This window comes from Eucyclogobius newberryi, unplaced genomic scaffold (assembly GCF_026437365.1).
Source record: "Eucyclogobius newberryi isolate DKJ021-1_F unplaced genomic scaffold, fEucNew1.0.hap1 SCAF_17, whole genome shotgun sequence".
In the NCBI taxonomy this organism is placed as follows: domain Eukaryota; kingdom Metazoa; phylum Chordata; class Actinopteri; order Gobiiformes; family Gobiidae; genus Eucyclogobius; species Eucyclogobius newberryi.
Window position 1 is genome coordinate 28,198,065 of NW_027315801.1, and position 14,115 is coordinate 28,212,179.

General features: G+C 42.9%; 1 protein-coding gene across 1 annotated transcript; it reads left to right on the forward strand.

Annotated features, from left to right (window-relative positions):
- Window positions 1-2,477: 2,477 nt before the first annotated feature.
- On the forward strand, window positions 2,478-5,897 carry mafba (MAF bZIP transcription factor Ba). Its single transcript, XM_072449784.1, has one exon. It carries the CDS (start codon window positions 2,923-2,925, stop codon window positions 4,132-4,134), a length of 1,212 nt encoding a protein of 403 aa, XP_072305885.1. The 5' UTR covers window positions 2,478-2,922; the 3' UTR covers window positions 4,135-5,897.
- Window positions 5,898-14,115: the final 8,218 nt, after the last annotated feature.

Below are 14,115 nucleotides of genomic sequence, written 5' to 3' on the forward strand. Positions count from 1 at the left end.
CTTCCATTTTTCCTCCAGTGCTCCTCCAGTGTACTCCTCCAGTATTCAACTGCCTCCACAGGCTCAAAAGTCCTTCTTTTCGGGGTGCAACATGTCCAGGAACGAGAGGGCCACGAGTTCAATACGCACATCCGAATGACACACACAGAAAAAGTATCCAGAAAAAGTTCGTCCTTGGAGTGACTCGGGCCCGGTGGCAGGTGCAGTCGCCTTCACAAAGAAGCAGCAATAAAAAACACTCAAATATCCGCGCGTTTTATTGTCACAGTCACTAATGTCCACAGTGTGACCGGGCCTGTTCCTGCAGCCTCGGCCTGTGAGTCGTGCAGAGCCGTGCAGAGCTGTGCCGCGCGGAGGCGTGCGGAGCCTGCAGCCGCCGCAGCCTCCGCGCCTCAACTGTTCATGCTACATTTTAGAGGTGATTTTATTTCTCTTATTCATTCCTAAAATCCGTAGGACGGGACTCTCATTAGGGCCGAATAAGCAAGCATCAACACTTTTTTTTCGCTGTCCATAGGCACGCGCATCACTTAATAGATCATTAACCACGGTTATGCTGCTGACATGGACGCTTTTAACGTCTCGTATCTCCATTACAGCGCGTTATTGCCAAAGGGGCGCGCTGCCGGCGGCCCAGTCCACTTCTATTAGGGCGAAGCTGGGCGCGCTCGCATCAGCCTGCCCCGACCTCCGGAGGATCTGAGTCAAGAGCAGCGCGGCTCAACGCGGCGCTTTACAGGTGGATCTGCAGAGAAGAGAGGAAAGCAACTCCAAATGAAGCGTTTTATTATCCTTTTTTTTTTTTTTTTGACAATCATAGACACAATGTAGGCTAGGTATATACGCTGTAATGTTTTGAACAGTGTTTAATATCCAAAATGAGTTATAATTAGGATACTTTTATTTAATATATCTGTCAGGCAACAATTTACGTGATAGAGCACGTTTAGATTATGATTAGCTTTATCTCCAAAAGGCAAGTGAAAAAGTATTGTAAAAATAAAATTGTCTACTTTTAATATAAATAATAAAATAATAATAATAATACAAATTAAAATTAAAATAATATTAGGCTAATACATATCTGTGTGTTTTTCCTGACAGAAGCAACATTTTCTCCCACCCTCTCCCTCTCTCTCTCTCAGTGTGTGTGTGTGTGTGTTTCTCTGTGTGGACAAGTAAAGTATAAATGTATAATGCCAACACTTTAAATACAATTGTTAAGTTCTTTATTGCAGCTCATTAGGGCCACGTAATAAAAGGTTTCTATGCTTAATTTTCCACAATGGGAATGTGCAGGGTATGATTAATGATATGGCTTGTTCAGTCCACCATGAAACGCAGCTGCAGCAAACTTACAAACTGGTTAAGAATAATAACCGGCCAAATAAACTGTTAATATACAGGACGTGCTGTTTACAGGCTCCGCGTGCGTCCCGCTGATCAATACAAGCGCTGGTCGAGACTCAACTCAAGCGAGCAGGAAAACCAAATGATAATCCAATCGATCTTTACAATTGACTAATTTACAGGAAGTGTCCAGTCCCCTAGGAACGCGCGCATTTGCGTTTACTTCATGTTTTTGTGTCCAGGCAATTATAGCTGAGACCAGTGATGCGCGCCATCTGATCCAACAACCTGTGGACTCCAGCTGACAGCAGCCGCGTCACGCTGCGGATCCGCGACAGAGATTAATACATGTTGTACACAGAGGCAGAGGAAGTGACATTTGAAATCGCACAATTAGCTCTGAGATTAAATTCCACGCGAAAACACGAACAGGCGCACTCAGGCTTCGCCCCGTGTGGAGACGTGGTCACACACATGTTGTCCACGCAGGGGCAGCCTTGAGCCGGCGTGAGCTCAGTGCGACTCTCAGCAGCCTGGCACGCGCGCACATGGGGGCTGGTGCGCTTAGCAGCTCCCTTAACCCTTCACCCGTCTCCCTTTGCCCCAGAGTCATTTCTTAGGTCATATAAAACTGTACTACCTTTGAAACTATATATCTTAAAATAACTTGCACGTATTTATAACTATAACATGATTAGGGTCAGGGTTAGATTGATGAACTATTAGGCAGGGGAGTGGTCTCAAACGGTTTTAAATTGTGGCAGTGGTTATTCCTACACAAAATAACACACTAAAGTCTGTGGTGCTAAAAGGATCTATAGATATGTGTAACTGAAATACAAGAAACAAGAACAATTGCATGACTTCCATTCTACTGTAAATCATGTTCCAGTGATGCGCGCCTTGCCCTCACGCTCCGTGATACTGAATGAAGGCATTTCTGTCCCTTTCCCCACACTTTCCTCGCACTTTAGGGAACTCGGTCAGCTGACTGTCTGTGGCTGTCGGAGCCTCTTCGCGCTCCCTCCTGTTCATCGGGAAGCAACGGACTGTTCCCATTGGACAGTTCAGGAGTCCAGATCCAGCCTCTTGGAGCCACGTCACAACGCGCTATAAGGATAAAGCGAGGCGAGTGCAAGCGCAGTCTGCTGGAATCAGAGCGCGCGAGAGAGAGGCGAGCCTTTGAATCTCTGCGGTGCAGAGCTGGAAAAGCTGCTTCTCAGCGAAAATCAGACGCCCTATTTACTGCGCTGAAGAGCTCCTGCTATTTTCCTGGAGAAACCGGACTTACAAGCAGGGCTGGTGCCCGTCTCCACGAGCACTCGTGGTATTGCTTTTTGATCTGTTATTTATACTGATTCTGATGTGAACTCTTTTACCGATGGACTGAGGTATTTACTTTTTGCACTGAGACGCGTAGCTTTCTACCTCTCGCAGCCCTGTTCTCCAGATTAGCCCTGCAGAAGTGGGCTACATGACGCAAACCGTTTGCAGAGCATTAGTCTGAAACTTTTCCACCACTTTTTTTCGTTTTCCTTTTTTCTTGCTCCGCCGCCAACCACACGGTGTTTCATGCTACAGCAAGTCAGTGCGCAGCTGTGGAGGAGCCAAAAGAACTATTGCATGAAACAAGAGAGGAGAGAAGAGACGCTGATCACCAAGTCAGTTTTTGCAACACTTGCAAACACCTTTGCAAATCTGCAAAAAAGTCGCGACAACAACATGAGTACAGAGATGAACATGGGCCCAGAGCTACCCAGCAGCCCTCTGGCCCTGGAATATGTCAATGATTTTGACCTGATGAAGTTTGACGTGAAGAAAGAAGGCCTGGCCGGGCTCGAGCGCGCTGGCGTGCGTCAGTGTAACCGACTACAGCCCCAGGGCTCCGTGTCGTCCACCCCCATCAGCACGCCCTGCAGCTCAGTGCCATCTTCACCCAGCTTCAGCCCCACGGAGCAGAAGAACCACCTGGAGGAGCTCTACTGGATGCCCGGGGGCGCGTACCATCAGCAGGTCGACCCGCAGACGTTGAGCCTGACTCCAGAGGATGCTGTCGAGGCCTTGATCGGAGCCACGGGCCACGGCCACCCCCCGCCTGCCCACGTCCAGCAGCAGCTGCAGCAGCAGGGCTTCGAGGGGTACAGAGGTCCGCACCATCACCACAACCACCACGGCCACGGCCAGCAGCATCATCACCCGTACCCAGGGGCCATCCCGCACCACGCGGACGACTTGACCGGGCACGCGGGCACCCACAGTCACGCACACAACCAACACCACCACCACCACAGCCAAGACCCCGACAGCCCGTCCCCCATGTCCCCAGAGTCCCACCAGACGCTGCACCACCACCGCCACCACCACCATCACCACGCGCACGGCTCTGCGCACCTCGGCCAGTCCAGCGGCGGGCTCAACGTGGAGGACCGCTTCACCGACGACCAGCTCGTGTCAATGTCCGTCCGCGAGCTCAACAGACACCTGCGGGGCTTCACGAAGGACGAGGTCATCCGCCTCAAACAGAAGAGGAGGACCCTGAAAAACAGGGGGTACGCGCAGTCGTGCCGGTTTAAGCGCGTGCAGCAGAAACACGTGCTGGAGAACGAGAAGACGCAGCTGATGAACCAGGTGGAGCAGCTGAAGTCAGAGATCAGCCGGCTGGCGAGAGAGCGGGACGCCTACAAACTCAAGTGCGAGAAACTCACGGGCTCCGGGCCCAGCGCCGGGTTCCGCGAGGCGGGCTCCACGAGCGACAGCCCCTCCTCTCCAGAGTTCTTCATGTGAGTTCACAATGACTGACTTATAATCCCAAAACCTCCCATACCCTTATGATTATACTAATACGGTAACACTTATATTCATATAGAAAATAACCCATCTAGTATTCTCATATTTAACCATCTGTCACCCACGTGTCAGCTGACATACAAAGAGCATTGGGTCCGAGCAGCAGCAGCAGCAGCAGCAGCAGCAGAAGCATCGATGTAGTTTAGTGGCTTAAGAGACTGAGGAAGAGGAGCGCCTGATGCTTTTCTCAAGTCTTCATCTTAACAGACTTGCAGGTCCCGTGGAAGGCTCCTGCTGGTGTCTTCTGTGTTGTTTTTCACAGGGACAGAACTTTGTAAACAACGAGCGCAGGCCTGACCACAGCCTGACTCACACACACTGGTGTGGGCCCGAAACTGAGCAACTTTCACAAGACATCACTTTATGCAAATCCCCATCCCTTCTTCAGACCGGTCATGGGGACATTTTATGCAACATCTCATTGATTTATTGCCTGCTTGGTTATATTCAAATATATATTGAAACAAAAAATCTGCATTAAATATTAATCCTGCATGCTGGACATGTACGGTAATAATTTCTATTTTGTACTTTCATCTTCTCGTGTATATAAAGAGCATGTTGTTGATCTGCGCTTCTCTATAGTTTGGGGTTAGATTAATGCAAAGGGGACAAACAGTAGAACTGCCGGTGCAGTGTCATGTGGGTTTCTTTGGGCTTGTAAATATTATGCAACCGCAAAACTGCACAACAAAAAGATTTAGGAGGCTGGTTCAAACTTCTGTCTTTCTTTAAGTTGTGTTTTTATTTCATTTATTTTGTATTTTTACAATTTAAGTTTTGGGTTCAGAGGGAGAGAGAGAGGAAGAAAGGGAAGTGCATTTATTACGAACTTGTGTGTGTCAAGTGCACTTTTGGATAATGATTTCCAAGTTTTCATTTTGACGTTTGCGCGTACCTCCCTCCAGGAATACATACTATGATGTTTTATGGCTATTTTACATGCCTACTTTTTGGATTCATTACATTGTCACGGTTTTTTAAGCGCGCACACATGTAACACACACTCTCGTGTGCGTCAAGTCTGCGTAAAGCGCCGTGCTCCAACTTGACAAAGCTCGTTCTAATTGGCCACCTGTAGCTTTCATATACCCCATGATAATTTATATTTGTACTATTTTAGAAGCACATTTGATCACGTTTGATGTGAAGTTGTAGAAAACGCTAGACGTTTGCAATGTTAATAAATGTTTTCCTGATTTTTTCCTGCCGGTCAGTAAAAAAGGGGATCCAGGTTGTGCAAATTCTCAAAATGAAAACTATTTGTATGTTTTATGACACGTGTTTGTGTTTGTTTTATTATTATTTGATGATTCTGGTTCTGCTGGCCAGATGCATAGTTAAAGTTTTTATTTTAATGATTTAAATTAACAAACTTGTCAGATCATATCGAATAAGCATGGTGCTTGCATCTGAAACTATTGTTGAAAAGTCATGCATTTAACAATCTTTTTCGTTACTGATTCAACTGTGTTGAAATCGAAGTGAAACTGCAGCAGCGGGTTGTTGTTTTGTTTTCATATATTTCATGTACCTTGCAATGATGATGGGGATACATTTTCAACCCAGTTTATATAAATAATAGTTGAACACTTAAATTTTAACTGTTCATTCAGGCTGGTTTCTGTTGTGTCTTATTTTTTGGTTGTTTTGAAAGAAATTGTTTCCTATTTTGCTTATTAAAGTCATTGAAATGGCAACATACTTTCTCAGTTGTTTGTTCCTTCACGACACAAGTTGGCAAAAAAGTTTACAATCGCACAATCATTTTTACCACACTGAGATTTGAATAAATAATTACAACACATTTAAAACCATTTGGAACAACACCTTTACATTTTGATTTTGAGATTACGCGAGTCTCTTTGTCCAGATTGGCGGTGCTACACTGTGGCCACTGCGCACAGGGACATTCCTGGCTCCCACGCGCTGCCGTGCTGACTTGTGCAGAACCTGCGCGTGACAGCAGCAGCAGCGCAGTAAAACGAGCTCTTTGACCTTGCAACGCATCGGGGAAGACGCGGAAAAGCGCGCATTTACATCGAATAGGCTACTTTAATCACTATTTAGGCCTTTGTGAGCGCGTGGGTCTGAATACACTCAAAGGCTCGCGGGGGTTACACAATCACCGTTTAAGGCGCTGGCATCAAAATAATCCCACGTGCGCGCGCGCAGCACAGACACGGTGCGTAAATGGTTAACAGACAGCGTGTCAACACTGGGTGTATGGGGTTAATCATAATGATTTCAAACCGTCCCTGTCTGTGAGTAATCATTATTTTTTTTTTTAAAATCAAACACAAATTTCTCTGAATTATTTGATTTAACAACGCTTGAGTTCACCTCAAGACTATATTTAACTAATTGATTATTCAATCACTTACGTCCCAATATCCTGTTTTACGTTTATTCAAAATGCAGCTCTATGTGCTTGGGACACACTTCCGGCAATAGAAGAAGGAGAGGAAAGAGAGCCAGAAGATGGAGTAAGTGTGGATCCGCTCCGGTCTAGAGTTTCTGGTGTCAGAACATTATCTGCCCCGTGTCTGCACATTCTCAAGGACACTGTAGCTGTAGGCAGCAATTCAACCAATGAGACTGAGGAGAGCCAGTCTAGTTTACATTCCCTCTCCTTGTGTCTCTGGATGTCCACTGCAACCCAGGGCAAGAGTGCAGCTGGGGTGAACACCGGAGATGCTTCACTGGAGGTTCACACAACACACACTCGCACATCACTTTCATGCTTTTCAACTAAATATTATTCCACACGTCTAATGCAATTTTTGGGTGCAATTATATAAATATAATGCACCCATTTATCATTATACCAGTTTAAAAAGGACATGTCATGCAGCATGTACCACTTTGACTCATTGAATTCAATTACAATGTCCCATAGGCATAGCAGTCAATGAGACACTGCATTTGATAAACAAAACACCCAGATTATGTGTTTACTTCTTTGTATCATTTAATACATGTTCATTATAAGACACATTGCATTTGAACAAATTTGACCGACAGCATTATTAGATGGTTATGTAGTTTACCATTTAAAAATGTAAAAACATCAAGACAGATGGATAGCAAAAAACTACAAACTGAAAACTAAACCCAATTCTAACTTGAGTGACACATTTCCACTAATGTAATGCATCACAGAATATACAACCAGAAGAACCACTTCAAGTCTGTGACGCATTTTACCTTTTAGTGGCACTTTGAATGACGGAGAATCGAATGCATTATTAAAAACCTGCAAACCGTGACATTCTCCTGCACCTGAAGGGACTTTGTAAAGTTTTCCAGAGATGGCGACATGTTTTTTTGTTTTTGTTGCCTATAGTCTTATGCAAAAATGTTCAAAGAAAGAGGAAGTCCCGGGCAGAAGGAGGGAGAGAAAAGCAGTGGGTCCAGCTCAGCGGAAGAGCCAAGGACACAGTGACCAGGCGTACTGTAATGATTTTAGTCTCCAATCACACGTTCGCGCCCCCCCACTGAGATCCTATCTACACTCAGCCTGCTCTGCTCTGCCAGCCACTACCGCTCCTCACTGTCTCAGCAGCAGGACTCAGGTTAAGGATCCACAAGCCAGACCAAGACTCAGAGAATCAAAGCGGAAGTGCAGACAAAGTTCAAAGACAAATGTGTTAAAATGTATAGCAAAAAAAAAACACACCATATGTCTTGTTATAGACCATAAACAGCACAAACTGCAACAGAAGCAGCTGCGTATGGATCGGCAAAAACTTGATGGAGAAATTATTTGCCGTGAGCGGGGTCCCAGATGCTCCTCTATTCCAACAGAAAGTGAGTTTGATTCCTAGCTCTGACAATGTGCTGAATGACTTCCCTGTTTACACTTACATTTCATGCCACACTGTCCTGTCTAGAACGGCCTACAGGCAAAAAATCCCTAAAAAACAAGTAAACAAAAAACTAAGAAAGTAGTGGCTGTAGGGGCCACAATTCACAAACCAGTGCACAGACACTACAGGGCAACATGGGGTGAGTGTACTGCCCAATGACGATCTTTGGGTGAACGCTCTATGGCTACAGATCATCAGATGTTTTGATACTCCCCCACCCTTTTGTTGACTATCCTGACTTTCTTCAGAATTGTAAAAACTCCCAGTTAACAACAAAATGTGCTAATTCTGGGATTTAAAGGAGACATATTATGGTTTTCTTCAGGTTCCTAGTATTCAACTGTAAGATCATAATTCTACATTTGAGTAATCATAAATTGCAATACTGATCTAAAAACAGCTTAATGAAAGAAACTGGTTCATTGATTTTCCCTTCAACACTGCAGAAATGATAAGCTATGTGACACTTTAGAAACCTACCGGTACATGTATCTCTCGGAGCCTTCATTTTTCAAATAATTTGCGAAATTCATGGATGTGGGTGGGGATCGGGGGACGCACTAGAGCTTCAGTTGCCGGACAATAGGATTACTCATGCAAACAACTTTGAAGAAACACCATAGCAACAAGGTTATAAGCTCATTAAAGTTGATTTAGCATAATTTGTCCCCTTTAAAACTAGTGTAGGACGTGTTAATTGATTTTTTAAAATCTTTACATTTACGTCTAAACAAGCATTTTAGGATTCACACATAATATGTATTATTTATACAGTGTTTTTCTTCATTAACCATGCCATATGGTTGTGTTCACTTCCAGCAGCTTCTACTGTTTGAACTCCCTCTGAGCAATCACGATTTAATTACAATTTGTAAAAGGTGCTCCGAGACACACACACACACACACACACACACACACACACACACACACACACACACACAAACCAGTGCCACATAGTGCTTTGACTTTCATAGGAAGTGACTTACCTGCTTCACTAAATCACAGAGATCTCCCGGGAATTAAAGCAGGCTTTCCCTTGAGACCTGCACAACACAGGAGATAAAAAGCAGTGTGCTTTGGGATTTTTGAAGCACAAAGAACAGAGAGAATTAAACATTTAATATTTGATGTCAAACAATGTTTCTTTTATCATTGCACAATCCAGTATTGGACTTAATTTAAATGTTATGTAAGCTTTGTTTAATGTCATATGCAGACTATAACCAACTCTACCCAGGGGTGCCCTCAAAACATGACCTCTTCTGAAATCTGATTGAAATTAATGTACATCAATAATGTCCCTATAATGGATATCTGGCAGTCAGAGTCAGACAAAAGTCTAATGCTAATATCTTGAACTTCATGTTGTAAACCTACTGTTCCCAATTCCTCAATTACCAGGTATCATCTATGAGCCAAGCCATCAACACGATCGCTTCATCTGTGACTTATCTCCTGTCTGGGACGCCCTAGCACTCGGAAAACACATGCATCATCCATTACTCGCAAATTATAATCAGGCCTCTATTGTGTAACTATCTAGAACACATTCCAGAGTTTGTTTCTAATTTGTGGTGTACATACATCTGAACAGTGGCAGAAAATGCCAAATTATATCAAATAACTTGAAGCAGGAAAAAAATTATAATCTAGATTTACACAATGGCACAAATGTTGCATAATAAGTCACTTTTATTGTTGCCCTTGACTGTCTTGACATGTGTCGCTGCCATAAAATTATAAATGAAAGGAATTATTTCTGTCTCTAACTACAACCTTTTAGACTTTGCACTGTATTTCAACACATAAAAGTGAGTGACTTTACAGTATATTCCATGTCCTAAACATACCGTGTGCAAAGCTAATCCCCTTAACACTAACATCATATATTCCAAAGGCTTCATTTCAGCCACACAACGCGGATTGATAACGACCACAACTTTTTAGCTGACCTCACCACCACCGCAAGTCTCTCTTTGTGATGATTTCGTACCTTTACAGTCACAACCAGTCAATGGCGTCTATGATGGATACCTATGGAAGCAGCCGGACGAGCAGTCGATGGAAAGTGACCCATGTGGACATCTACGCTTCCGGGATGTGAAACCTAATTCCGGGTGGGATTGATCCATGTCTGGCCACTGTTAGGGATAAGGCCAGAGAGGAGGAGAGGGAAGAGATAAGAGAAGACACTGAGCGGCCAATGATACATTTCAACCATCAGCCTCAGCTGCAAACTGGCCACTACACTGCCCCCCATTCCACGGCCGACATCCCATCCTATAGGGTCTTGAACGGAGCACAAGCCATATTTCATCAAGCCACGAGAAAGGCACTTTAGTGCTCAATGGGAAATATTACAGACAGTCACATGGACTAAAGAGGGTAAATTATACATGAGAAAAACACATTTCAAAAATATTTCATTGTGGGGAAGTGCAGTTCAAATAGTAAATGATATATAGAGCATTTACTTCAAAAGCTTTGAAAAGCATTGTGCAGTGTAATTATGTTGTACGGAATATACCTGTTTAGTTTGATTTGAAGTAGTAGTATGTAAAGTACACACAAATTATACATAATTCATGTTATTTTTATCAAATTACAAAAAGATGTGACAATGTCTGTGTAATCTCAATTGACCAAGGTTTAGGGTTTACAAAAAGAAAAGATAAAGAACCTTTGTCCAGTTAAGAGAATTCTATCACACGGAGTAAAGGGGGTAAATTATACATGAGAAATACACATTTAAAACATATTTCTCTGTGGGGAAATGTTTCCAAAATTGCAGTTCAAAAAGTAAATTACATATAAAGCAGAGGTTCCCAAAGAGCGGGCGACAAGACGCTTTCATGATGTAATTTTAAAAATATGACATTGTATTATGACAATTTTTTAGTGTAGTTTGATTTCACTTTTTTTTTTTTAACAAACAACACTATGTCTGTTTAATTCTTCAATTGCCCAAGGTTTATGGTTAAAAAAATAAAAGAACATTTGACCAGTTGAATTTAACTTGATTTCTTTGCTACAAAAATATGTGAGTTTTATCATCCATCTGGCTGGAGAGGGCCTCTGAGGACAAATTTAATTGACGTACGTGTTGATGCAATACCCAAACAAATATAAAATATACAACTTGACCAAATGCACTGACCAAAGTTTTTATTTAGTTTGATGTACAAGATGAAGCATCCCGCTGTGTACCACCGCATCGTCTGTGGCTTGTGTACGGCTCTGTGGGCTATTGTCGCCTGAGATGTGAGCTGAATAATTAAATGGATCCATTAATAAATAAAGTCCAGAAGTAAAGAGGAAGAGGAAGGAGCCAACTGGAGAGCCAGGTCACTCAACTTAGCAATCACAGTTTAGTGCATTAGCAGACAACAAACAGCAAACAGAAATGACAAAGTTTAGTCTAATCAAAACTATATTCTAAGGCTCAGCTTGACTTGACAAATGCTGGGTAAAAATAATACTTAATTCTTAAAAGTACATATAGGCACAGGTATAAAGGTATACAAGTATAGGTAACGTCTTGCAGTGGGATCCGTAGAAAAATATCAACATTTCAAAAACAAATCCGTTCTAGAACATGTGCAAAGAAGTTTCTACACAAGCGTTACATCATTTTGGGTTTCACTCTGTTATTTTGATATATTTATGTGCTGCGTAGATCACACTGCAGCACATTCATGACAATCGTATGTTCAAATATGTCCATAGTGTCAAGTTTAGTAATTAAGTAATAATAATGAAATAATTAAAGCCGTGGTAGCGGCGATGATGGCTCTCGCCACCTGCGCAACTGCCTTCCCACGCGACCGTTGCAATTGCCCCGACACTGCATTCTCTTAGACTTTATTCTTTAAGACTTTATTCTTTAGACTTTATTCTTTAAACTCCCTCCTCCCTGTACCTCCATCACCTAGCAACAGAGACCCGCCGCTAATGCTGATGCTAACGCTAATGCTAAGACCACGGCACGAGAGGAAATGTTCTATCAAAATAAAAGAGGAAGAGGAAGTGAAGGCATTAATTGCGCCCCTGCTGGCCAATTGTAAAAAGACACAATATCTGTAATGCACTTTTTTTCATGGCGTATGGCATGAGTTTCAAACAAATCAGACAATGTTGAGTTTTTCACACAATGGGTAGGGGGCGCTATAGAGTAAATTTGTTACATGGGTATTAATTATTTCCAATCAGATCATAAAAACGCATTAATGAGTGACTTGTCCTTGAAAAAACAGGAGACCCTAAGAAATATATATATTTTTTTGAATATTTATAAAATTTCAATTTAGATGCGAAACGTGTATTTTGAGCTCGATCGGACGAAAAACCTAGGACAAGTAAGATTTTGAAAAAATGGCGGCGCCACTTTGATTCAACATGGCTGACTTCCTGTTTATCATAGAGCGATGCTGCCAGGCGTGTTTTACTCGTCAAAGGTCAGAGGTCAAAGGTAGCTCTATCACTGTCCCAAGTCTCATGTGCCTAGGCCAAAGATTAAGAGTTTGATCTTTTTTCTTTTTTGAACTAGTCGGCACTGTTGCGACCGGCGTTCTCGCAACCTCCATTTTATTGGAGTTCGGGCCGAGCCAATCGCGTCTATGTCTCCATGTGTGACCTATGACCCCATGTGTGACATTCATCATTGTTCAGGGGGTCAAAAATGCCAGAGTTGTGGCAAAATGACCATGAATAATAATAATAAGAAGAAGAAACCTGGCAAGAACAAAGACTCGTCGCATTCCATTCCATGGAATGGCTCGAGCCAATAAAAGCAGGATTTTACAAAGGTAAAACTGTAATGGCAGTAATTATTTATTTGACCTGTAGTTGAAACCCTGAACCCCAGAGCTTGTTCTGGAGCATAAGTAGAGGAGCTTTTTCAGATTTTTGTTTGTCTTTTAAAATATGTGATTCACACTTTGGATTACAATATTAAATGTATTATATATATATTTTTAATATTTAAATTAAACAATCTTATTTTAGGGGGTGCACGGTGGCAAAGGCGGTTAGCGCTCTTGCCTCCCAAGAAGGAGATCATGGGTTTGATTCCTGGACCAGACCAATATCACATGATCTCTCTGGGTTACCGTGGGTTTTCTCCGGGTTCGCCGGCTTCCTCCCACCGTCCAAAGACATGCATGTGTTATTAGGCAAAATTGGTGACTCTAAAATTGGCCCTAGTGAATGAATGTGAGGGTGAACTGTCTGTAATGTCTATGTCTCTGTGTTGGCCCTGCGACGAGTTGGCCACTGTCCAGGATGTACCCCGCCTAAGGCCCGAAGTCACTGGTTCCCTGGAAGGGAACAAGCGGTAGAAAATGGATGGATGGAATTTTATTTATTACTGCAGCACCACCGTATCACCTGTTGTCACACCGCAGGACATTTTGGGTTCTGGTTTAAATTCAGAAGAAATTAAAAAACTTCATTCTAAAACTAAGTGTAGACCTACTTTATAGAAGATATTTTTGTGCACTGTTGACTTGTATTTTGGAGGAAGAAAAAAGTTATTTAGAAAGTATTTAAATTTGACATAAAAAATGTCACATCAAGTATCCACATGTTTCCATGGAGATGTTACGGCTGCCTTGTGTGCTCCACAGTATGGCATTAAACATGCCCTGCATTTATTCAAATACAGATGGTTTCTTATAAACATGGGTCACCTCGTCACAGATCTGACCTGTAATCTAGCCTGGTAGCATGCAGATATGGTTACAGACATACTGTGGAACATTCAAGGCAAAGCAATAACCTCTGAAAAATACTTGTACCTAATATTCACATCATTTTGAACGTGATTTGGGAGCCGGATGTGGCATTTCAGTTCATTTCCTCTATGATCCAGTGGGACTGTGCTACATCCTTTAAAGCAGGTGGAGGGAGGTGACAGGGGCTGTACTGCTGCAGAGCCAAGAGTAGATGTCCATACGCTGCCAAACTCTGTCCCAGCAGGCCTCGCCGAATTACTGTTAAACTGCCTAAATCTGATGTGCCTAAAGCCTACCAGACTACACCGTTGTTTAAG